The 25604-nt window shown below is 41.4% G+C and overlaps 1 protein-coding gene across 1 annotated transcript in view; it reads left to right on the top strand.

Moving 5' to 3' along the window:
• The window catches only part of LOC139181170 (rhox homeobox family member 2-like), a 29569-nt gene extending 4250 nt beyond the window's left edge, over positions 1-25319 (top strand). Inside the window, exons 3-4 of the mRNA XM_070784063.1 lie at positions 20158-20203; positions 23446-25319. Of these exons, the coding sequence (XP_070640164.1) occupies positions 20158-20203; positions 23446-23829 (430 nt within the window). The 3' untranslated portion in view covers positions 23830-25319. The remainder of the gene's footprint in view (positions 1-20157; positions 20204-23445) is intronic.
• Positions 25320-25604: the final 285 nt, after the last annotated feature.

Raw genomic sequence — 25604 nt, 5'->3', positions numbered from 1 at the left:
TGTTTTTTTTTTGCTCTGTGTGTATAATTTTGTCTCTGTTTAGTTACATTTGTTCATTTGTTTCATTTATTAGATTCCACATGTAAGTGAAATCATACAGTGTCTTTCTGTGTCTGACTTATTTCACTAAACATAATACTCTCTAGGTCCATCCACATTGTTACAAATAGCATAATTTCATTCATTTGTATGACTGAGAAGTATTCCATTGTATATATATACCGCATCTTCTTTATCCATGTATCTGTTACTGGGCACTTAGGTTGCTTTCATATTTTGGCTGTTGTAAATAATGCTGCTGTGAACATTGAGGTGCAAATATCATTTTGAATTACTGTTTTCGTTTTCTTTGATATTTACCCAAGAGTGGAATTGCTGGATCGAACGATAGTTCTACTTTTAGTCTTTTGGAGAAACCTCCATACTGTTTTCCATAGTGGCTGCACCAGTTTACATTCCCACAGTGTAGGATTCCCTTTTCTCCACATCCTTGCCAACATTTGTTATCCTTTTGATGATAGCCATTTGACAGGTATGAGGTGATCTCATTATGGTCTTGATTTGCGTTTCTCTGATGATTAACAGTGTTGAGCATATTTTTTCATATGTCTGTTGGCCATCTGTGTATCTTCTTTGGAAAAATGTCTATTCAGGTCTTCTGCCCATTTTTGCATTAGGTTCTTCATTTTTTGATACTGAGTTGTATGAAGTGGAGTGAAAGTCACTCAGTCGTGTCCAACTCTGTGACCCCATGGGCTATACAGTCCATGGAATTCTCCAGGCCAGAATACTAGAGTGGGTAGCCTTTGCCTTCTACAGGGGATCTTCCCAATCCAGGGCTCGAACCCAGGTCTTCTGCATTGCAGGTGGATTCTTTACCAGCTGAGCCACACAAGGGAAGCCCAAGAATACTGAAGTGGGTAGCCTATCCCTTCTCCAGCCGATCTTCCCAACCCAGGAGTAGAACCAGGGTCGCCTGCATTGCAGGCGGATTCTTTACCAACTGAGCTATGAAAGAAGCCCGACTTGTTTTTATAAATATTGGATATTAAGTCCTTGTCAGTAATATCCTTTGCAAAAATTTTCTCTGATCCAGTAGGTTGTTCTTTTGTTTTGTATATGGTTTCCTTTGCTGTGCAAAAGCTTTTAAGTTCAATTAGGTCTCATTTGCTTGTTTTTGCTTTTATTTTTTTGTCTTAGGAGACAGATCCCAAAAAGTATTGCTGTGATTCATGTCAAAGAGTGTTCTGCCTGTTTTCCTCTAGGAGTTTTATAGTATCTAGTCTTACATTGCCTTATGGAGAAGGCGATGGCACCCCACTCCAGTACTCTTGCCTGGAAGATCCCATGGACAGAGGAGCCTAGTAGGCTGCAGTCCATGGGGTCACTAAGAGTTGGACATGACTGAGCGACTTCACTTTCACTTTTCACTTTCATGCACTGGAGAAGGAAATGGCAACCCACTCCAGTGTTCTTACCTGGAGAATCCCAGGGACGGGGGTGCCTGGTGGGCTGCCGTCTATGAGGTTGCCCAGAGTTGGACACAACTGAAGTGACTTAGCAGTCTTACATTTAGGTCATTAATCCATTTTGGGCTTATTTTTTAATGTTCTGTGAGAAAATGTTCTAATTTCTTTGACATGCAGCTGTCCAGTATTCCTAGTACCACTTATTAAAGAGACTGTTTTCTCTGTTGTATATTCTTACTTGCTTTGTCATAGATGGACGATAAGTACTTGGGTTTATTTCTGGACTTTCTCGTCTGTTCTAGTGATCCATGTGTCTGTTCTTAATGCCAGTACCATATTGAGTTTTTTTGTGTTTTTTTTTTTTTTTTTTGCTACACCCCATGGCTGGAAAAGGAGTACGTCAAGGCTGTATATTGTCACCCTGCTTATTTAACCTATATGCATAGTACATCATGAGAAACACTGGGCTGGAAGAACTGAACTGAACTGATGGCATTCAGAATCTTCTCTGACCAGGGATCGAACCCAAGCCCCCTGTAGTGAAAGGGCGGTATCAGGTGTCTTAACCACTGGACTGCCAGGGAAGTGCATTGATGACTATAGCTTTGTGGTATAGTCTGAAGCCAGGGAGTGTGAAACCTCTAGCTTTGTTTTTTATTTTTTTTTCCTCAAGATTACTTTGGTCTTTTGTGGTTTCACGTAAATTTCAGGATTATTTATTCTTTGGGTGAATTTATTGTTGGGTAAACAATGTCATATATTTCACTTTTTTGTAGGTTCTTTTAGTTTTTTTTTTTTAATTAATTTTTATTGGAGTATAATTGCTTTACAGTGTTGTATTGGTTTCTCCAGTACAGCAAAACGAATGAGCTATATACACATAGCCCCTCTTTTTTTTTTATTTCTTTCCCTGTCATGTATTTTGATAGAGCTTGCATTAAATCTGTAGATTGCTTTGGGTTGTATGGATATTTTAGTGATATTAATTCTTCCAATCCAAGAACATAGATTATCTTTCCATTTCTTTGTATAATTTTTAAATTCCTTCAGCAGTGTTTTATAGTTTTCAGAGTATAGGTCTTTCACTTGATGAAAGCTTATTTCACTTCCTTTGGTGAAACCAAACCTCCTTGGTTAAGATTATTCTTAGGTATTCTTTTTAATGCTATTTCAAATTTTATTCTTTTTAATGCTATTTTAAATGGGATTGTTTTCTTGCTTTCTCTGATAGCTTATTATTAAGTGTATAGAAAAGAAAGACATTTCTATATATTAATCTTGAATCCTGAAACTGTACTGAATTCATTTATTAGTTCTAATAGATTTTTGGTGGAGACTTTAAAGTTATCTTTTTTAAAAAATTGAGGAGTAGTTGATACACAATATTATATGTTTTAGGTGTACAACATAGTGATTCGCAATTTTTAAAGGTTGTACTCCACTATAGTTCTTATGAAATATTGGCTGTATTCCCTGTGCTGTACAAGGTATCCTTGTAGCTTATTTATTTTATACATAGTAGTTTGTACGTATCAATCCACTACCCCTATCTTGTCCCTCTCTCTTGTCTCTCCTCACGGATAACCACTAGGTTATTGTCTATATCTGTGAGGCTTCTTTTTTGGTTATATTCAATAGTTTGTTTTCATTTTTAGATTCCACATATAAGTGGCATCATACACTATCTGCCTTTCTCTGTCCTACTTATTTATTTCACTGAACATAATACCCTCCAAGTCCATCCATGTTGTTGCAGATGGCAAAATTTCATTCTTTTTAATGTTGAGTAGTATTCTGTTGTATGTATATACCATATCTTCTTTATCCATGCCTATGTTGATGGACACTTAACGTTCCTTCCATATCTTGGCTGTTGTGAATAATGCTGGTATGAACATTGGGGTGCATGTATCTTTTGGGATTAGTTTTTCTTTTTTTTAAATATATACCTGGGATTGAAATTTCGGGGTCTTATGGTAGTTCAGTTTTTAAGTTTTTGAGAAACCTCCATACTCTTTTCTGCAGTGGCTGCACCAACTTACATTCCCACCAACAGTGTGCAAGTGTTCTCTTTTCTCCACAAGCTTACCATCATTTGTTATTTGTAGTCTTTTTGATGATAGCCATTCTGACATGTGTGAGGTGATATCTCATTGTAGTTTTGGTTTGCATTTCTCTTGTGATTAGTGATGTCTGTTTTATTGAGGTGTAGTTGATTTCAAATATTCTATTAGTTTCAGATGTGCAACATACTGACTGAAAATTTTTATAGATTATTCTTCATTTAAAGTTATTATAAGATATTGGCTGTATTCCTGCTGCTGTAAAATAAATACATCCTTTTTAATTTTCCCATTCAGTTTCATTACTAGTAATTGATCTGTTCAAATTTTCTATTTCTTCTTGCTTCAGTCTTGGTAGACTGTACATTTCTAGAAATTTGTTAATTTCTTCTAGGTTATCCATTTTATTGATGTCTAATTAATTGTTCATAGTAGTCTCTTATGATCCTTTGTATTTCTGTGGTGTTGATTGTAACTTCTTTTTCATTTCTGATTTTATTGATTTGGACCCTCTTTTTCTTGATGAGTCTGGCTAAAGATTTATATATTTTATTTACTTTTTCAAAGAATCAACTCTTATTTGCATTGCTATTTTATATATTTTAAAATATATTTCATTTATTTCTTCTCTGATTTTTGTGATTTCTCCCTTGTACTAACTTTGGGTTTTGTTAGTTCTCTTTTTTCTAGTTCCTTTAGGTGTGCAGTTAGGTTGCTTATGTGAGATTTTTCTTATTTCCTGAGGAAAGCTTGAATTACTACAAACCTCCCTCTGAAAACTGCTTTTAGTACATCCCATAGATTTTGGATTATTGTGTTTTCATTTTTGTTTGTTGCCGGGTTTGTTTGTTTGTTTGTTTGTTTTTCATCTTTGATTTCTTCAATGACTCATTCACTGTTTGGTAGCATTTTGTCTAGCCTCCATGTACTTGTGTTTTTTTGAAGCTTTTTTCCTTGCAGTTGATTTCTAGTCTCACAGCATTGTAGTTGGAAAAGATGCTTGATACCATTTCAGTTTTCTTAAATTTATTGACACTTGTTTTGTAGAGAATGTTCCACGTGCACAAGAGAATGTGTTCAGTTCACTTCAGTTGCTCAGTCGTGTTTGATACTTTGCAATCCCATGGACTGCAGTACGCCAGGCCTCCCTGTCCATTGCCAATTCCCGGAGTTTACTCAAACTAATGTCCATTGAGTTGGTGATGCCATCCAACCATTTCATCCTCTTTCATTCCCGTCACCTCCTGCCTTCAATCTTTCTGAGCATCAGGGTCTTTTCCAATGAGTCAGTTCTTCCCATCAGGTGGCCAAAGTATTGGAGTTTCAGCTTCAGCATCAGTCCTTCCAATGAATATTCAGGACTGATTTCCTTTAGGATGGACTGCTTGGATCTCCTTGTAGTCCAAGGGACTCTCAAGAGTCTTCTCCAACACCACAGTTCAAAAGCATTGATTCTTCTGCACTCAGCTTTTATAATCCAACTCTCAGGTCCTTACATGACTACTGGAAAAACCAGAGTTTTGACTAGACAACCCTTTGTTGGCAAAGTAATGTCTCTGCTTTTGAATATGCTGTTTAGATTGGTCATAACTTTTCTTCCAAGGAACAAGCGCCTTTTAATTTCATGGCTGCAATCGCCATCTGCAGTGATTTTGGAGCCCCCCAAAATAAAGTCTGCCACCGTTTCCACTGTTTCCCCATCTATTTGCCATGAAGTGATGGGACCAGATGCCATGATCTTAGTTTTCTGAATGTTGAGCTTTAAGCCAACTTTTTCACTCTCCTGTTTCACTTTCATCAAGAGGCTCTTTATTTCTTCTTCACTTTCTGCCATAAGGGTGGTGTCATCTGCATATCTGAGGTTATTGATATTTCTCCTGGCAATCTTGATTCCAGCTTGTGCTTCATCCAGCCCGATGTTTCTCATGATGTACTCTGCGTATAAGTTAAATAAGCAGGGTGACAATATATAGCATTGACAAACTCCTTTCCCGATTTGAAACCAGTCTGTTGTTCCGTGTCCAGTTCTAACTGTTGCTTCCTGATCTGCATACAGATTTCCCAGGAAGCAGGTCAGGTGGTCTGGTGTTCCCATCTCTTTAACAATCTTCCACAGTTATTGTGATCCACACAGTCAAAGGCTTTGGCATAGTCATTAAAGCAGAAATAGATGTTTATCTGGAACTCCCTTGCTTTTTTGATGATCCAATGGATATTGGCTATTTGATCTCTGGTTGAAAGTTCATGGTTCACGCACTGTTGAAGGCTGGCTTGGAGAATTTTGAGCATTACTTTGCTAGCGTGTGAGATGAGAGCAATTGTGCGGTAGTTTGAGCGTTCTTTGGCATTGCTTTTCTTTGGGATTGGAATGAAAACTGACCTTTTCCAGTCCTGTGGCCACTGCTGAGTTTTCCAAATTTGCTGGCATATAAGTGCAGCACTTTCACAGCATCATATTTCAGGATTTGAAATAGCTCAACTGGAATTCCATCACCTCCACTAGCTTTGTTTGTAGTGATGCTTCCTAAGTCCCACTTGACTTCACATTCCAGGATGCCTGGCTCGAGGTGAGTGATCACACCATCATCTTCATCTGGGTCATGAAGAACGTTTTTGTTTAGTTCTTCCGTGTATTCTTGCCACCTCTTCTTAATATCTTCTGCTTCTATTAGGTCATTACCATCTCTGTCCTTTATTGTGCCCATCTTTGCATGAAACGTTCCCTCGGTATCTCTAATTTTCTTTTTAAAATTTTGTTATTTTTATTTGTAATGTTATTGATGTATAGTTGTATAATATTATACTGGTTTTAGGTGTACAACTCATGATGCATCATTTGTATACATTGTGCAGGGATTACAACAATAAGTTTAGTTATCCTGTGCCACCATACAAGGTAATACAATAATATTAACTACAATACCTGTGCTGTATATTACATCCCCATGACATGTTTTTTTTAATTAATTAATTTATTTTTCTTTACAATATTGTATTGGTTTTTGCCATACATTGAATTGAATCCTCTGTGAGTGTACATGTGTTCCCCATCCTGAACCTCCCTCACACCTCCCTCCCCATCTCATCCCTCTGGGTCATCCCAGTGCAACAGCCCCGAGCACCCTGTATCATGCATCAAACCTGGCCTGAAGATTTGTTTCACATACGATATTTTACATGTTTCAATGCCATTCTCATATCTCGTATCATACCACCCTCGGCCTCTCCCACAGAGTCCAAAAGACTGTTCAATACATCTGTGTCTCTTGCTGTCTTGCATACAGGGTTATCGTTACCTTCTTTCTAAATTCCATATATATGTGTTAGTATACTGCACCTGACCTGCCTCTTGAGAAACTTATATGCAGGTCAGGAAGCAACAGTTAGAACTGAACATGCAACAACAGACTGGTTCCAAATAGGAAAAGGAGTACGTCAAGGCTGTATATTGTCACTGTGTTTATTTAACTTATATGCAGAGTACATCATGAGAAATGCTGGGCTGGAAGAAGCACAAGCTGGAATCAAGATTGCCAGGAGAAATATCAATAACCTCAGATATGCAGATGATACCACCCTTATGGCAGAAAGTGAAGAGGAACTAAAGAGCCTCTTGATGAAAGTGAAAGAGGAGAGTGAAAAAGTTGGCTTAAAGCTCAACATTCAGAAAACAAAGATCATGGCATCTGGTCCCACCACTTCATGGGAAATAGATGGGGAAACAGTGGATACAGTGTCAGACTTTATTTTTTTGGGCTCCAAAATCACTACACATGGTGATTGCAGCCATGAAATTAAAAGACGCTTACTCCTTGGAAGGAAAGTTATGACCAACCTAGATAGCATATTCAAAAGCAGAGACATTACTTTGCCAACAAAGGTCCATCTAGTCAAGGCTATGGTTTTTCCTGTGGTCATGTATGGATGTGAGAGTTGGACTGTGAAGAAAGCTGAGCGCCAAAGAATTGATGCTTTTGAACTGTGGTGTTGGAGAAGACTCTTGAGACTCCCTTGGACTGCAAGGAGATCCAACCAGTCCATTCTAAAGGAGATCAGTCCTGGGTGTTCTTTGGAAGGAATGATGCTAAAGCTGAAACTCCAGTAGTTTAGCCACCTCCTGAGAAGAGTTGACTCATTGGAAAAGACTCTGATGCTGGGAGGGATTGGGGGAGGAGGAGAAGGGGACGACAGAGGATGAGATGGCTGGATGGCATCACCAACTTGATGGACATGAGTTTGAGTGAACTCCGGGAGTTCATGATGGACAGGGAGGCCTGGCGTGCTGCAATTCATGGGGTTGCAGAGTCGGACACGACTGAGTTGCTGAACTGAACTGAACTGATACTGTATTTGTGTTTTTCTTTCTGGCTTACTTCACTCTGTATAATAGGCTCCAGTCATCCACCTCATAGAAGTGATTCAAATATATTCTTTTTAATGACGGAATAATATTCCATTTTGTATATGTACCACAGCTTTCTTATCCATTCATCTGCTGATGGACATCTAGGTTGCTTCCATGTCCTGGCTATTATAAATAATGCTGTGATGAACATTGGGGTTCACGTGTCTCTTTGATTCTGGTTTCCTCAGTGTGTATGCCCAGCAGTGGGTTTCCTGGGTCATGTGGCAGTTCTATTTTCAGTTTTTTAAGGAATCTCCACACTGTTATCCCTAGTGGCTGTAGTAGTTTGCATTCTCACCAACAGTGAAAGAGGGTTCCCTTTTCTCCACACCGTCTCCAGCATTTATTGATTGTAGACTTTTGGATAGCAGCCATTCTGACTGGCATGAAATGGTACCTCATTGTGGTTTTGATTTGCATTTCTCTGATAATGAGTGATGTTGAGCATCTTTTCATGTGTTTGTTAGCCATCTGTATGTCTTCTTTGGAGAAATGTCTGTTTAGTTATTTGGCCCACTTTTGATTGGGTCTTTTATTTTTCTGGAAATGTGCTGCAGGAGTTGTTTGTATATTTTTGAGATTAGTTCTTTGTCCGTTGCTTTGTTTGCTATTATTTTCTCCCATTCTGAAGGCTGTCTTTTCACCTTGCTTCGAGTTTCCTTTGTTGTGCAGAAGCTTTTAATTTTAATTAGGTCCCATTTGTTTATTTTTGCTTTTATTTCCCATATTCTGAAAAGTGGGTCATAGAGGATCCTGCTGTGATTTATGTCAGAGAGTGTTTTGCCTATGTTTTCCTCTAGGAGTTTTATAGTTTCTGGTCTTACATTTAGATCTTTAATCCATTTTGAGTTTATTTTTGTGTATGGTGTTAGAAAGTGTTCTAGTTTCATTCTTTTACATGTGGTTGACCAGTTTTCCCAGCACCACTTGTTAAAGAGATTATCTTTTCTCCATTGTATATTCTTTCTTCCTTTGTCAAGATAAGATGTTCATAGGTGCGTGGATTTATCTCTGGGCTTTCTATTTTTTTCCATGAATCTATATTTCTGTCTTTGTACCAGTACCATACTGTCTTGATGACTGTGGCTTCATAGTAGAGCCTGAAGGCAGGCAGGTTCATTCCTTCAGTTCTGTCCTTCTTTCTCAAGATTTCTTTGGCTATTAAAAGTTTTTTGTATTTCCATACAAATTGTGAAATTATTTGTTCTAGTTCTCTGAAAAATATCATTGGTAGCTTGATAGGGATTGCACTGAATCTATAGATTGCTTTGGGTAGTATACTCATTTTCACTATATTGATTCTTCCAATCCAAGCACTCGGTATATTTCTCCATCTATTAGTGTCCTCTTTGATTTCTTTCACCAGTGTTTTATAGCTTTCTATGTATGGGTCTTTTTGTTTCTTTAGGTAGATATATTCCTAAGTATTTTATTCTTTTCATTGAAATGGTGAATGGAATTGTTTCCTTAATTTCTGTTTTATCATTGTTAGTCTATAGGAATGCAAGGGATTTCTGTGTGTTGATTTTATATCCTGCAACTTTACTATATTCATTGATTAGCTCTAGTAATTTTCTGGTGGAGTCTTTAGGGTTTTCTATGTAGAGGATCATATAATCTGCAAACAGTGAGAGTTTTACTTCTTCTTTTCTAATCTGGATTCATTTTATTTCTTTTTCTGCTCTGATTGCTGAGGCCAAAACTTCCAAAACTGTTGAATAGTAATGGTGAGAGTGGGCACCCTTGTCTTGTTCCTGACTTTAGGGGAAATCCTTTCAATGTTTCACCATTGAGGATAATGTTTGCTGTGGGTTTGTCATATATAGCTTTTATTATGTTGAGGTATGTTCCTTCTATTGCTGCTTTCTGGAGGGTTTTTATCATGAATGGATGTTGAATTTTGTCAAAGGCTTTCTCTGCATCTATTGAGATAATCATATGGTTTTTATTTTTCAACATGTTAATGTGGTGTATTACATTGACTGATTTGTGGATATTGAAGAATCCTTGCATCCCTGGGATAAAGCCCACTTAGTCATGATGTATGATCTTTTTAATATGTTGTTGGATTCTATTTGCTAGAATTTTGTTAAGGATTTTTGCATCTACGTTCATCAGTGATATTGTCCTGTAGTTTTCTTTTTTGTGGCATCTTTGTCAGGTTTTGGTATTAGGGTGATGGTGGCCTCATAGAATGAGTTTGGAAGTTTACCTTCCTCTGCAATTTTCTGGAAGAGTTTGAGTAGGATAGGTGTTAGTTCTTTAAATTTTCATAGAATTCAGCTGTGAAGCCGGCTGGTCTTGGGGTTTGTTTGTTGGAAGATATCTTGTTACAGTTTCAATTTCTGTGCTTGTGATGGGTCTGTTAAGATTTTCTGTTTCTTCCTGGTTCAGTTTTGGAAAGTTGTACTTTTCTAAGAATTTGTACATTTCTTCCAAGTTGTCCATTTTATTGGCATATAGTTGCTGATAATAGTCTCTTATGATCCTTTGTATTTCTGTGTTGTCTGTTGTGATCTCTCCATTTTCATTTCTAATTTTGTTGATTTGATTTTTCTCCCTTTGTTTCTTGATGAGTCTGGCTAATGGTTTGTCAATTTTATTTATCCTCTCAAAGAACCACCTTTTGGTTTTGTTGATTTTTGCTATGGTGTCTTTTGTTTCTTTTGCATTAATTTCTGCCCTAATTTTTAAGATTTCTTTCCTTCTCCTAACCCTGGGTTTCATAATTTCTTTCTTTTCAAGTTGCTTTAGGTGTAGAGTTAGGTTATTTATTTGACTTTTTTCTTGTTTCTTGAGGTAAGCCTGTATTGCTATGAACCATCCCCTTAGTACTGCTTTTACAGTGTCCTGTAGGTTTTGGGTTGTTGTGTTTTCATTTTCATTTGTTTCTATGCATATTTTGATTTCTTTTTTGATTTCTTCTGTGATTTTTTAGTTGATCAGCAGCATGTTGTTCAGCCTCCATATGTTGGGATTTTTAATAGTTTTTTCTCCTGTAATTGAGATCTAATCTTACTGCATTGTGGTCAGAAAAGATGCGTGGAATGATTTCAATTTTTTTTTTAATTTACCAAGGCTAGATTTATGGCCCAAGATGTGGTCTATCCTGGAGAAAGTTCCGTGTGTACTTGAGAAAAAGGTGAAATTCATTGTTTTGGGATGAAATGTCCTATAGATATCAATTAGGTCTAACTATCTATTGTATCATTTAAAGTTTGTGTTTCTTTGTTAATTTTCTATTTAGTTCATCTATCCATAGGTGTGAGTGGGGTATTAAAGTCTCCCACTATTATTGTGTTATTGTTAATTTCCCCTTTCATACTTGTTAGCATTTGTCTTACATATTGTGGTGCTTCTATGTTGCTGCTGCTGCTGCTGCTGCTAAGTCGCTTCAGTCATGTCCGACTCTGTGCGACCCCATAGATGGCCTCCTACCAGGCTCCTCTGTTCCTGGGATTCTCCAGGCAAGAACACTGGAGTGGGTTGCCATTTCCTTCTCCAATGCATGAAAGTGAAAAGTGAAAGTGGAGTTTCTCAGTCGTGTCCAACTCTTAGCGACCTCATGGACCCCAGTGTACCAGGCTCCTCCGTCCATGGGATTTTCCAGGCAAGAGTACTGGAATGTGATGCCATTGCCTTCTCCGGCTCTTATGCTGGGTGCATATATATTTATGATTGTTATGTCTTCTTCAATTGATCCTTTGATCATTATGCAGTGTCTTTCTTTGTCTCTTTACACAGCCTTTGTTTTAAAGTCTATTTTATCTGATATGAGTATTGCTCCTCCTGCTTTCTTTTGGTCTCTATTTGCACAGAATATCTTTTTCCAACCCTTCACTTTCAGTCTGTATGTGTCCCTTGTCTTGAAGTGGGTCTCTTGTAGACAACATATATAGGGATCTTGTTTTTGTATCCATTAAGCCAGTCTTTGTCTTTTGGTTGGGGCATTCAACCCATTTACATTTAAGGTAATTACTGATAAATATGATCCCATTGCCATTTACTTTATTGTTTTGGGTTCAAGTTTATACACCCTTTTTGTGTTTCCTGCCTAGAGAAGATCCTTTAGCATTTGTTGGAGAGCTGGTTTGGTGGTGCTGAATTCTCTCAGCTTTTGCATGTCTGTAAAGCTTTTGATTTCTCCTTCATATTTGAATGAGATCCTTGCTGGGTACAGTGATGTGGGCTGTAGGTTATTTTCTTTCATCACTTTAAGTATTCCCTGACATTCCCTCCTGCCTGAAGAGTTTCTATTGAACGATCAGCTGTTATCCTTATGGGGATCCCCTTGTGTGTTGTTTGTTGTTGTTCCCTTGCTGCTTTTAATATTTGTTCTTTGTGTTTGATCTTTGTTAATTTGATTAATATGTGTCTTGGGGTGTTTTGCCTTGGGTTTATCCTGTTTGGGACTCTCTGGGTTTCTTGGACTTGAGTGATTATTTCCTTCCCCATTTTAGGGAAGTTTTCAGCTATTATCTCCTCAAGTATTTTCTCATGGTCTTTCTTTTTGTCTTCTTCTTCTGTGACTCCTATGACTCGAATATTGGGGCGTTTAACATTGTCCCAGAGGTCTCTGAGGTTGTCTTCATTTCTTTTAATTCGTTTTTCTTTTTTCCTCTGATTCATTTATTTCTACCATTGTATCTTCTACCTCACTTATTGTATTTTATGCCTCTGTTATTCTACTGTTGGTTCCCTCCAGAGTGTTTTGATCTAATTTATTGCATTATTCATTATATATTGACTCTTTTTTATTTCTTCTAGGTCCTTGTTAAACCTTTCTTGCATCTTCTCAATCCTTGTCTCCAGGCTATTTATCTGTAACTCCAATTTGTTTTCAATATTTTGGATCATTTTTGCTATCATTATTTGGAATTCTTCATCAGGTAGATTCCCTATCTCTTCCTCTTTTGTTTGATTTGATGGGCATTTATCCTGTTCCTTTACCTGCTGGGTATTTCTCTGTCTTTTCATCTTGTTTATATTGCTGTGTTTGGGGTGGCTTTTGTGGCAGTTGGTGGTTCCTCTTTATTGTGGAGGTTCCTGACTGTGGGTGGGGCTGGACGCATGGCTTGTCAAGGTTTCCTGGTTAGGAAAGCATATGTCAGTGTTCTGATGGGTCGAGCTGGATTTCTTCTCTCTGGAGTGCAGTGAAGTGTCCAGTAATGAGTTTTGAGATGTCAGTGGGTTTGGTGTGACTTTGGGCAGCCTGTATATTGAGGCTCAGGGTTATGTTCCTGTGTTGCTGGAGAATTTGCATGGTATGTCTTGCTCTGGAACTTGTCTGCCCTTGGGTGGTGCTTGGTTTCAGTGTAGGTGTGGAGGCGTTTGATAAGCTCCTATTGATTAATGTTCCCTGGATTCAGGAGTTTTCTGGTGTTCTCAGGATTTGGACTTAAGCCTCCTGCCTCTGGTTTTCAGTATTATTCTTACAGTAGCCTCAAGACTTCTCCATCTATAGAGCACTGATGATAAAACATCTAAGTTAATGATGAAACGTTTCTCCACAGTGAGGGACACCTGGAGAGTTACACAGAGTTACATGGAGAAGAGAAGAGGGAGGAGGGAGATAGAAGTGACCAGGAGGAGAAGAGGGGGAATCAAAAGGGGAGAGAGCAAGCTAGCCAGTAATCAGTTCCCTATGTGCTGTCCACAGTCTGGACCCCTCAGAGATGTTCATGGAGTTACACAGAGAAGAGAAGAGGGGGGAAGGAGACAGAGGTGGCCAGGATGATAAAAGGGGGAATTAAAAGGAGAGAGACAGATCCAGCCAGTAATCAGTTCCCTAAGTGTTCTCCACAGCCCAGAACACACAAAGAGATTCACCTAGTTGGGTAGAGAAGGAAAGGGGGAGGGGGGAGATAGAGGCGACCTGGTGGAGAAAAAGGAGAGTCCAAAGGGGGAGAGAGCAGTCAGGCCAGTGATTTCGCTCCCAAGTAAAAATGGGTACTGAAGATTGGGTTCTTAAAGTTACAAAGTTGATAACAAATACCAAAAAGCAAAGATTAAAAATTTTGATTAGTGGTTATATTCTCAAAAATACAATATTAAAAAAAAACAAAAACAAAAATGAAACAAAACAAAAGCAAAACACAAAGTCACAGAAATTATAATATATATATATGAAGTTTGCTTTAAAAATAGGGCCTTTCTTTTTTTTTTCCCCTAAGGTAATAGTAGGTTATAAAAATGAAAATTAAACGAGTAATGGGGACTTAAAAATAACAAAAAAAGTAAAATAATAAAATTAAAATAAAATGAAACAAAAAAAATTTTTTAATTTAAAAATGATAAAAGTAAAAATATATCTAAGACTTTCCCTGGAGCTGTTGTGGACAGTGTGGGGTCAGTTCATTTTCAGATAGTTTCTTGGTCTGGCTTGTACTTCTCACTGTCTATGGATAGGCCCCTTCCTATGTATCGGTGCTAACTACAGGATTTTAATCTATTGCACCTGCCACTTCCAAAGTGGTTCCCTCTGTTTATGTTAGCTTCTTCTGTTTGCTGGTCTCTTCAGTGTCTAATTTCCGCCCTGATACAAGGGGTGCAGTGGTGGTCACTTTTTTTTTAGGCTCGCTTGTTCAGTCGTGCTTTGGGGAGGGAGGAACACTGCAAACAAATATCACTGCGTGTGTTCAGTTATTAAGCCACACTGGGTTTGCTCCGCTCACGGCGTGTGTGCTTTCCCAGTCTACACTGTTCAGACTCTAGGTTTCTTTGCCAGGAACTGTCTGATGCGGGCCCTGGTTTGCATGCACTTCCCAGGTCTAAGCTGCTCAGGTTCAGGTTCTCGGGTACTCTGCAAAGGCGCAGACTTGGTTGGGCCTGCTTTTGCGCCCGTCCCAGGTCCGAGCAGCTCAGGTGACCAGGTCCTTGGCGTGCGTAGTCGCCCCCAGTTGAAGGCTGTGACTTATCCCCTCCTCTGTCCCAGCCGCTCGGTTTTTTGGGTGTACAACGGGCGTGCCTTCTCTCTTCTGGGAAGCTGATCTCTGGCTGCGAGCCTCCCGGTGCATGTCGACCATCCACAATCCCAAGAAGTCTTGGTTAGCAATGAAATCTGCTTGCAGTTTGGTATAGGATGCCTCTCTGAGGCTGCGATTGCCCCCTTCCAGCTCTGGCTGCCCTCGCCTGCCTGTCTCCAGTGGGGTATGGACTGGTCCGCAGCCAGCTAGCTCTGCTCAGTCCTTTGTTCTGTGAGCTTGCCTAGAGGTGGTTAGGGCTTTTTGCAGGATCACAGGATAACTATCCCACAGTCTGGGTTGCTATCTCAAGCTAGTTCCCTCAGATTGCCCTCAGGGCATTCAGGTCTGGTCCTTATCCTAAGCAATGCCATCCACCTCTCCCTGTCCCTCCGCTGCTTGCTGGTGGGGGATGCGAGCCTCTGGGCTGTCGCGCCACTGGGAGTTGCTGTTGGGCACGTAATCTGTGGGTTTTAATTATTTATTTTTTCTCCCTGTTATTTTGCCCTCTGAGATTCCAAGGCTCCCCACAGACCCACCAGAGAGAGTATTTCCTGATGTTTGGAAACTTCTCTCTTTTTTAAGACTCCCTTCCCTTGACGGATCTACGTCCCTACCTCTTTTGTCTCTCTTTTTATCTTTTATATTTTGTCCTACCTCCTTTTGAAGACAATGGTCTGCTTTTCTGGGTGCCTGATGTCCTCTGCCAGCATTCAGAAGTTGTTCTGTGGAATTTGCTCGGCGCTCGAATGTTATTTCAATGAATTTGTGGGGGAGAAAGTGGTCTCCCAGTCCTATTCCTCCACCATCTTAGGACCGCCCCCTCTAATTTTCTTGAAGAGAGCTCTAGTTTTTCCCATTCTATTGTTTTCCTCTATTTCTTTGCATTGATTGCTGAGGAAGTCTTTCTTATCTCTCCTTGCTATTCTTTAGAACTCTGCATTCAAATGGGTATATCTTTCCTTTTCTCCTTTGCCTTTCCCTTCTCTTCTTTTCATAGCTGTTTCTAAGGCCTCCTCAGACAACCACTTTGCCTTTTTCATTTTTTTTTCCCTTGGGGATGGTCTTGATCCCTCCCTCCTGTACAATATCATGAACCTCTGTCCATAGATCTTCAGGCACTCTGTCTATCAGATCTAATCCCTTGAATCTATTTGTCACTTCCACTGTATAATTGTAAGGGATTTAATTTAGGTCATATCTGAATGGTATAGTGCTTTTCCCTACTCTCTTCAATTTAAGTCTGAATGTGCCAATAAGGAGTTTATGGTCTGTGCCACAGTCAGCTCCCAGTCTTGTTTCTGCTGACTGTATAGAACTCCTCTGCTGCAAAGAATATAATCAGTCTGATTTCGGTATTGCCCATCTGGTGATGTCCATGTGTAGAGTCTTCTTTTGTGTTGTTGGAAGAGGGTGTTTGCTATGACCAGTGCATTGTCTTGGCAAAACTCTGTTAGCCTTTGCCCTGCTTCATTCTGTACTCCAAGGCCAAATTTGCCTGTTACTCCAGGTATTTCTTGACTTTCCACTTTTGCATTCCAGTCCCTTATAATGAAAAGGACATCTTTTTTTGGGTGTTAGTTGTAGAAGGTCTTGTAGTTCTTCATAGAACTGTTCAACTTCAGCTTCTTCAGCATTACTGGTTGGGGCATAGACTTGGATTACTGTGATATTGAATGGTTTGCCTTGGAAACAAACGGAGATCATTCTGTCGTTTTTGAGATTTCATCCACGTACTTCCTTTCGGACTCCTTTGTTGACTATGATGGCTACTCCATTTCTTTTAAGGGGTTCCTGCCCACAGTAGTAGATATAATGGTCATCCAAGCTAAATTCACCCATTCCAGTCCACCTTAGTTTATTGATTCCTAAAATGTCGACATTCCTAAAATGTCAATGTGTATTCTGCTGCTTTTGGATGGGATGCTCTATCAGTCCATTAAGTCTAATATGTCATTTGAGATCAGTGTTTCCTTATTGATTTTCTGTCTGGATGATCTGTCTGGTGATGTAAGTGGGGTGTCACAGTCCTGAATATCATGTTTACTGTCAGTTTCTCCTTTATGTTTGTTAGTACCTACTGTACTCAACATAGGTGCTCTTATGTTGGGTGTCTATATATTTATAGTTGTTACATCTTCTTGAGTTGATTCTATGTTAATTATGTAATGTCTGTCTCTTGTTACGGTCTCTGTTTGAAAGACTAAGTTTATCTGATACAAGTGTTCCTATCCCAGCTTTCTTTTGATTTACTTTTGCATGGGATACCTTTTTGCATCCTCTCACTTTTTGTCTGAGTATTTAGATCAGCAGGGAGACTCCTGTAGGCAGCGTGTATGTGGGATTTGTTTCTGTGTCCAGTCAGCCACTCTGTGTCTTTTTAATTGAAGCATTTATTCCATGTATATTTACGTAATTATTGGTAGGTACATATTTACTGCCATTTTGTTAATTCTTTTCTTTTTGTTCTTTTCTTCTTCTTTGCTCTCTTCCTTTGTGATTTGATGGCTTTCTTTACTGTTATGTTTGGATTCCTTTCTCTTTTGTTGTATGTGTGTCCATTATAGATTTTTGGTTTGTGGTTACCATGAGGTTTATATAGCTAGTGTATTCGGTTATGCTTACATATACATATGTTTGTATATGTATTCTTTTTCAGATTCTTTCCATTATAGTTTATTATATGATAATGAATAGCCTTCCCTGTGCTATACAGTAAATCCTTGTTTTTTTTTTATCTATTTTATATATGGTAGTGTGCATCTGTTAATCCCATACTCCCAACTTATTCCCCCTCCTCAGAAACCATAAATTTGTTTTCTACCTCTGTGAATCTGTTTCTGTTTTGTAAAAAAGTTCATTTGTACTGTTTTGTGATTCTGCATGTAAAGTGATATCTTATAATGTTTGTCTTTGTTGGAATTAATTCACTTTGCCTAATACTATCCAGGTCCACCCACATGGTTACAAATGGCAGAATTTCCTTCTTTTTATGGCTGAGTAATATTCCATTGTGTACACATACAATGGAATCTTTGTATCTTTATCCATTCATCTTTATCCATTCATCTGTTGATGAACACTTAGAGTGCTTCCATGTTTTAGCTGTTGTAAACAGTGCCATTATGAACATTGGTGTATGTGTATCTTTTCTACTTAGAATTTTGCTCTTTTCTAGATATATGCCCAGATGTTTGATAAGCAGTGTTGAGAATCTTTTCATGTGCTTGATGGCTGTCTATATGTCTTCTCTGAAGAAATATCTGGGCTTAATTTAAAAAATACAGAAATAGCTCATACAACTTAATAACAACAGCAACAAAAACCCAACCCAATCAAAAAAGGGGCAGAAGACCAAAACAGAGATTTCTCCAAAGAAGACACGTGTGTGTGTGTGCACCTTTGTGTCTAACTCTTTGTGACCCCATGAATTCTTGTCTTGGAAATTCCATGCACAGAGAAGCCTGACAGGCTACAGTCCCATACATTCACAATGAGTTGGACACGATAGAGCACATATGTGCCCACACACACACACGTCTTCTTTGGAGAAATGTCAATTTAGGTCGTCTCATTTTTTGATTGAGTTGTTTTGTCATTGTTATTGAGTTGTATGAGCTGTTTGCATATTTTGAAAATTAAGCTCTTGTCAATTGCATCATTCGCGAATACTTTCTTCTGTTTCATAAACCTATGGACTTTCGTTTTCTTTATGGCTTCCTTTGCTGTGTAAAAGCTTATAACTTTACTTTTTATTCTTTTCTTATTTGTGTTAATAGCCTTTTCTTTTTTGCTTAGAGAAGTTCCTTTAATATTTCTTGTAAATCATGTTTAGTGGTGTTGAACACTTAGCTTTACTTGTCTCTAAAAGTCTTTATCTCTTCTTCAACTCTGAATGATAGCTTTTCCAGGTAGAGTATTCTTTGCTGTAGATTTTCCCCCTTTGGTCACATTAAATACACTCTGTCACTTCCTCTGGTCATCAGAGCTATATGCTCCAGGAGTGCTTTCTATATGGGCTGCATGAGCCCTTCCATTGTGGTGGGCTGAGTACCATGGGTGGACCCCTGGTCTGGTGGTTACCAGGCATTGCCTAGTGCATAGGCTGCTGGCCCACCGGTGTTTGGGGCTGTGTCCTGGGACCTCTGGTGGGCAAGCGTGGTTCTTGGGTGACTGGGGACTCAGAAGCTCCTATGGCAAATGACTTGTTGCTGAGTGAGGCTGTGACCCTGCCTGGCTAGCGGCTTGGTTTGGGGTGTGCCAGGATTAGTGCCAATAGACTGGGGGGAGGGCTGGGTCACAGTACTAATAATCTAGAGGGAGGATTTCAAACTGGCCCTTGCCAGCAGCAGAGTGCTCACGGTCCAACGAGCACCTTAAAATGGCTGCTGCCAGCATCTGTGTCCCCAGGGTGAGCTGTAGTTGTTTCCTGCCTCTTTAGGAGATTCACCAGATCAACAGGTAGGTCTGACCGAGGCTCCTTTCAAATCACTGCTTTTGCCCTGGGTCCCAGAGCATGTGAGACTTTGGGTTCACCCTTTCAGAGTGGAGTCTCAATTTCTCACAGCTCCAGGTCTCCTGAAAGGAAGCCCTGCTGGTCTTCAAAGCCAAATGTTCTGAGAGCTTATCTTCCCAGCACAGGACCCCAGGCTAGGAAATCTAGTGTGCTCAGACCCCTTGCTTCTTGTGGTGAATCTCTTCAATTATAATTGTCCTCCTGTGTATTGGTTGCCTGGTGGCTCAGATGGTTAAGAATCCACCTGCAATGCAGGAGACCTGGGTTTGACTCCTGGGTTGGGAAGATCCCCTGGAGGAGGGCTTGGCAATCCAATCCAGTTTTCTTGCCTGGAGAATCCCCATGGACAGAGGAGCCTGGTGGGATCCAGTCCATGGCGTCCCAAAGAGTGGGACACAGCTGAGCGACTAAGCCCAGGACATATGGGTTGCCGACCTGTGGGTGTGAGTCTTGACTATACCCCTTCTCCACCCTTCCTGTCCATCTTATTGTGTCTCCTTCTTTATATCTGTAGCTGTGGAAGATCTTGTCTGGACATCTTTCAGGTCATTCTCATCAATAGCCTCTCTGTATATAGTTGTAATTTTGGTGTGCCCAAGGGAGGAAGTAAGCTCAGAGTTTTCTTATGCTGTTATCTTGGCTACTCTCTGAGTAAATATCTTAAATAGTGAGAAATGTACAACATATATTTCATTTCATGCATAATGTCAAATGCTGAATATTTGTAATTCTTCCCCCTCAGACAGGAGCTTGCAAGATGCATGGGAGTGACTGAACATAGAATACTGGTGAGTAAACAAAAAAAGCACTTTGGCGTAACAGCCATTCTAAAACCCACTTCAGGAACTGGATACCTTATCCTGGACATTCTCACTTTGGTTTGTGTTTGTAGCCTGCATTATGTTTGGGAAATAAGATTGGAACTTCTGGGACTTTGGGGCCAGAATAGATACCTCTTCAGTAAAGTAAACTCCTTCTAACACTGATTTCCTTTAGGGGGCAATTCTCTGTGGACTCATGTTGGGACTGAGTCTGACTTGGGAATTATTTAAATTAATGCACCAAATAGCTGGGTTTTAAGGGGGTCCACCCCTTGAGTGGCAACTCACTCCAATATTCTTGCCTGGAGAATCCCCATGGACAGAGGAGCCTGGTGGGCTACAGTCCATGGGGTCACAAAGCGTCAGACACGACTGAGCGACTAAGCATTCAAGGGTCCAAGTATAGTAAATTATTTAAAATATTTAAGCCAGGCATCAGCTCTTTCTGCAAGGAGTGAATTTTCAAGTATTCAGCCATTTGGGCAAGGGAATAATTCACCTCAGGAAGCAACATATGAGCAACAAATGTACGTTTAGTTTAGCTGAGACTGATGGGGAGGGGCATGATTTAAAATCCCAAGTGCCGGATCCTCCTGCTGTTGTTTTTGTGTGTTTGGTAGAGCAACGCAGGAGACACAAGAGACGTGGGGTCCATCCCTATTTTAGGAAGACCTCCTGGAGTAGGAAATGGCAACCTGCTTCAGTATTCTTGCCTGGAAAATACCGTGGACAGAGGAGCCTGGCAGGCTCTGTGGGGTTGCAAAGAGTCAGACACAACTGAGCACACACATACTCACACTCACAACAGTGTAGAGTTTCAGCTGTAAATTTTAATTTTCTCATTGTTTGAAGTGCAGCCTGAAAACATTGCTAACAAAGTAGGTTGTGCATTATGATGGAGATGAAGGAAAGGTTTGCAACCCTTAGGAATTTCTCTAAATATATATATTTTAAAAAGTTGAGTAAATTTCCACTGACCTAGAAAGGTGAGTTTGAGAAAATTGGACACTATTACTATATTTATTGGAGATACTGCATATATGCAACATTATGAAACTACCAGATGTATGAGTGAATGTTATTTTGAGCAATTTCTAATGTCTAAGGATTTTTTTCTGCCCTTTTCATACTATTTTCAGGGATTGGTTTTGAAGAATTTCTCTCTGATGGCCCATGGTCCATGGCTCTCAACCATGGACTTGTGTTAATTTGTGTTAACATTACTTGTGTTAATTTGAAGTACTTGCCCATTTACCTAGATGGTAATGACTACTTGGTACCTCCAGGCACAGAAACTGAATATTTGTTCTTAGAACAGAGTAAGTTGTATCAAGGGAATATTTTTTTAAAGTATAAAATTAAGAAAGGAAGGAAGAAAAATCAGGAAGGTTTTATTATTTGCTTTGCTGCAGAGTCCCTGTGTGAGGGCAGTGAAGGATGCGGGCTGCAGACCTGGTCGGGGTGGGGGTGCGGGTGGGGGTCTGCAAAGCAAGGCTGGGAGCCCGAGGCCAGGGGCTGGGCTCACAGTCAGGTCTGGCCAGGGCTTGGGAGGCCCAGGCGTCTGCTCTCTCATGAAGACAAAGCAAGTTCACTGGGAAAGAAAACCTGAAGTTTTGGTGACATGCTTCTCCGGGGTTTACATACTGGTCTCTTAGTGGAATTCTGAAGGGGAAAAGGACCCACAGGAAACAAATAAGGGAAAAGAGAGAATGTTCCCATCTATTTCCAAATTCTGTGGCACGAATTTCCCAAAGAAATATTTAATGCACACCTCCCCTTGTTTTCACATACAGCAAGAGTTACTCTATGAAAGCAGTACTGGGAATATGGAAGTAGTAGCCACCAGCACTTCAGTTAGCCAGTTTTGCATTTTGCTTATCTTTATGCAGATTTGATCCCTGGTACACTCTATCCCCCCCTCCAAAATGAGCTCTATTAATGTGGCTCCTTAAGACTACCTATTCATGCATCAGAAGGGCCCAGATACTAAGATGGGAGAGGAAAAATGAGGCAATAGAGAGAGGAGGCCTTTGGTTTCATGTAAAACTTGCAGAGTGAAAACATCCAAAAACATTAAATATGATGTAATTCCAACAAGTGGGATGCTGAGGGAGCAGTGGCACCCACAGCACAGGTTTTTCTTTCAGTTGTTGAAAGTTGGCTCATATTTCGGAAGGAGCCATTTTGTGAATCCTGACCCACGTGTTTGTCAATTCTCTTCCTAATATGCAGGTTGCATGCTCTTGCCTTAATCATGAGGGGACAATGAGGCTCTCCTGGTTGAGAGGCAGCGCCTAGAGAGCAGGGCTGTGCTGGGCACGAGAGACTCTGGTCCAAGGTCCTGCAGCCGCACCCAGAGCAGAAGGAGCTGACTGGGTCCTGAGCCTGGGCAAATTTGGAGGGCGGGGCAGGGTGGAGAGTGCAGAGCTGAGAAAGGCAACAGTGGTTTCGTCCTCCCCGCCATCTCTTGGCCGGCCGAGATTTTAAGAATGTTAGTCACTTTGGGCCAACTTTGTTTCACGGACAGAGGAGCCTGGCAGGCTGCAGTCCATAGGGTCGCCCAGAGTCGGACGGACTGAAGCCACTAAGCAGCAGCAGTCTAAACCTCTCTGATCTGCAGTCTGGTACTGAGGCTGTGTCCAGGGCTTCCACTCCACTGGTGTCAGCAGACGAACCACAGAGTCCCTGGGCCCCCACGACCAAACCTCACTGACAACACCAGCTCTGTCTCTATAACCGTCGCAGCAGTCCCTGAGGACAGCTTTTATTTACAAACCCAGCCCGTGCCTATTGATTATTTACTGTGCACCAAAGATGGGTCATTCAAAATGGGTCCCGTTACTCTCAGTATGATTTTAAAAGGCACCCACTTTATCATGTGCTCAACTTCCCCCACCACGAAGGTGCGCCTGCCTAGTGAGTGGCGTTAGTGGCACGAATAGTAATAGGTGGGAGGAGAGACAAGGCGAGAAGCCAGTCCAGACCCAGGCACATCATCAGTGCTCACTTGCTGGGGGTGGGGGGTAGGGGGGCTGATGGGACGGCCTTTAAGTAAATGTCCTAAAAAATTTTAACCAGAAGGAAATAGCTTCTTCTCCTGGTGTAGTTTCCCATCTTCAAGTCACCAAGATTTCCCTGCTCCGTTTTTTCCTGTCTGACATTAACTGGTCCATGTACTAACCCAGCCCCCTTTTTCTCTCTGACTGGAGGTGTGGTTTAAGCACAGAAGGACCAGGTGGAGGAAATGTCAGAGAGCACTGAGGTTCAGAGATGCGCCGCCCCTGCTCCCGGCCCACCGTGTGGTCAGCAACAGGGGTGGACCCTGCAACACCGTCCTCGTTCAGGAGCCGGATTGGGTCTGGGTCCCTCTGGAGCCGATGCCCCTGGACGTGATGCCCTTGCCGCCCGTGCCCCCCTTGATGCCACCCGTGCCACCCTTGATGCCCATGCTGCCCTTACCCCCTCTGTTTCTGCCTCCTCTGCCCTGGATTCTACCACCCTCCATTCACTCCGGCTGCCCTCACGGCCTTGCCTGGTCCCCTACCACCGGTGGCCTTTCTGTAGCCCCGTTTCCTCTTGAATGGTCTCCATGACAGCTTTGTCGAAAGTGCCTTTGAGCCAGATTGAAGTTCCGATACCTCAGCATCAAGCACACAGGGCCCGCCAAGTGCCTGCCATGTGTCTTACATACACATGCTGAGTCACTGACCCACTATTTTAGGGCCCGTTTTCTGTGTTTTCAATAAAGTAGTGAATTCTCTGCATATTTGTTCTGTGTGTCACATGGGGTTAGTGCATCTGATGGAAACTGCTGCTCCACAGTCACCATCAGTAAGCCACACACATCTCTGAAGTTTCCCAGGTGCCCAGGAGGGGTGTACCGAGACCCATCCATTCTCTTCAACCCTCATCTCCAACACCCGTCCTTCCCCCACCCTGCACCACTGGGAGCACCTAGATGTGCAAGACGGGTCGCTTGAGTCTTCAAGGGAGGAGAATGTGTTCCAAAGCAGGCTTGAGCCACATTCATGGTGATGAGGTCAGAGGCAAGGACCCCAAGGGCCACTTCTACAGGGGCTGCTCATAGGGCTTTATGGAGGAGAGGGAGCTGGGTGTTCATCTGGTTCTCTCCCAGTTCTGTTCACCACCTTCCCTTTTGCGGAGGATATGTGGGGTGGGGTGGGGGCACAGATAGAAACCACTCTAGCAGGAGGGGGAGTTCCTGGCTCTGTAGAGGAAATGCAAGAGGAAACTCTGTCTAGGCCAGTGTGAGACTTTCCAGTCTCCCTCCCTTCTCCCAGAGGTGGAAAGCTTAGCCCTCCTTCCCCAGCTCAGAGTTGATCATGTGGCCTCCAGATATATTTTGTCACCTTCAACATCCTGGGGAGAACCTGGGTTCCAGCTAATTTAACACTGCAAAGAAGGCTCTTGGTTGAGTGCTGCCTCAAGCCAGGAGGAGTGGTCCCTGAGCACTGATGCAGTATAATCACATTATTTAAGAGAAGCAGGAAGACCTTGCCTTTCTTCTTCAAATGGAATTCCCAGGTGGAAACCGCCCAGGAAAGGGTATGTGAGGAAGAAGGAGAAGGCCATCAGCCAAATTCCCCTTGTAGCTGGGGGTTGGGATCGAGGAGGGGATCATTTGCTGGCAGAGGAAGAGAGTCTTCTCCAGTTGCCTATCCCAGAGGAAGGAGGGACTAAAGAATGGGGAGGGGGAGTGTCCAGGCCTAGAACCTTATGGAACTGGCTCTCTCCAGCCCTTGGCTGCGGGGAGCTGCCCGTGAGAACGGGGTCCTTTGTCTGAAGGACACAGCTCTGGGAGCTGCCTCAGTCCTTGAGGGTTTGCTTGCAAACATAGCTCTCTGTCCCACCACCCCAGAGATTAGGTGCTTATTTACTGCAGACACCTGGAGTTCTGGGCAAACTTCTCACGCACAGGGAAATGTTATCTGGTGTAAGAAATAATAACAGGGTGCCATTCCCATGCTCTCAAGATTTCTTGTAACTGTTTGTAAGATGTATAGGTCAACCAAGAAAAAAGTTAACTGTCTTGTCTTTCTCATGCTGTCCTGTATGAATATAAGATGCTGAATAAAGTCGGTGTCAGACCGCTTCCCTTTGTGGAGATGTGTCTGAACCTCTCGACCCCATCTTTGTTGTAGTATTCCTTTGCTGTAGTTTTCTTTCTCAGCCGCGCCGTGCACGTTCTCGGGACCTGATCGACTTTGCCAGCTGGCACCGGCACTTGGCCATGCCAATTCCCAAAGGAAACCACATTAAACTCTAGATTTAAAAATAACAGCATTGGGACTTCTCTGGTGGTTCAGTGGCTGGGACTCTGCACTCCCAATGCTGGGGGCCCGGGTTG

The sequence above is a fragment of the Bos indicus genome, chromosome X (genome assembly GCF_029378745.1).
Source record: "Bos indicus isolate NIAB-ARS_2022 breed Sahiwal x Tharparkar chromosome X, NIAB-ARS_B.indTharparkar_mat_pri_1.0, whole genome shotgun sequence".
In the NCBI taxonomy this organism is placed as follows: domain Eukaryota; kingdom Metazoa; phylum Chordata; class Mammalia; order Artiodactyla; family Bovidae; genus Bos; species Bos indicus.
This window is presented reverse-complemented; position numbering and strand designations above follow the sequence as displayed.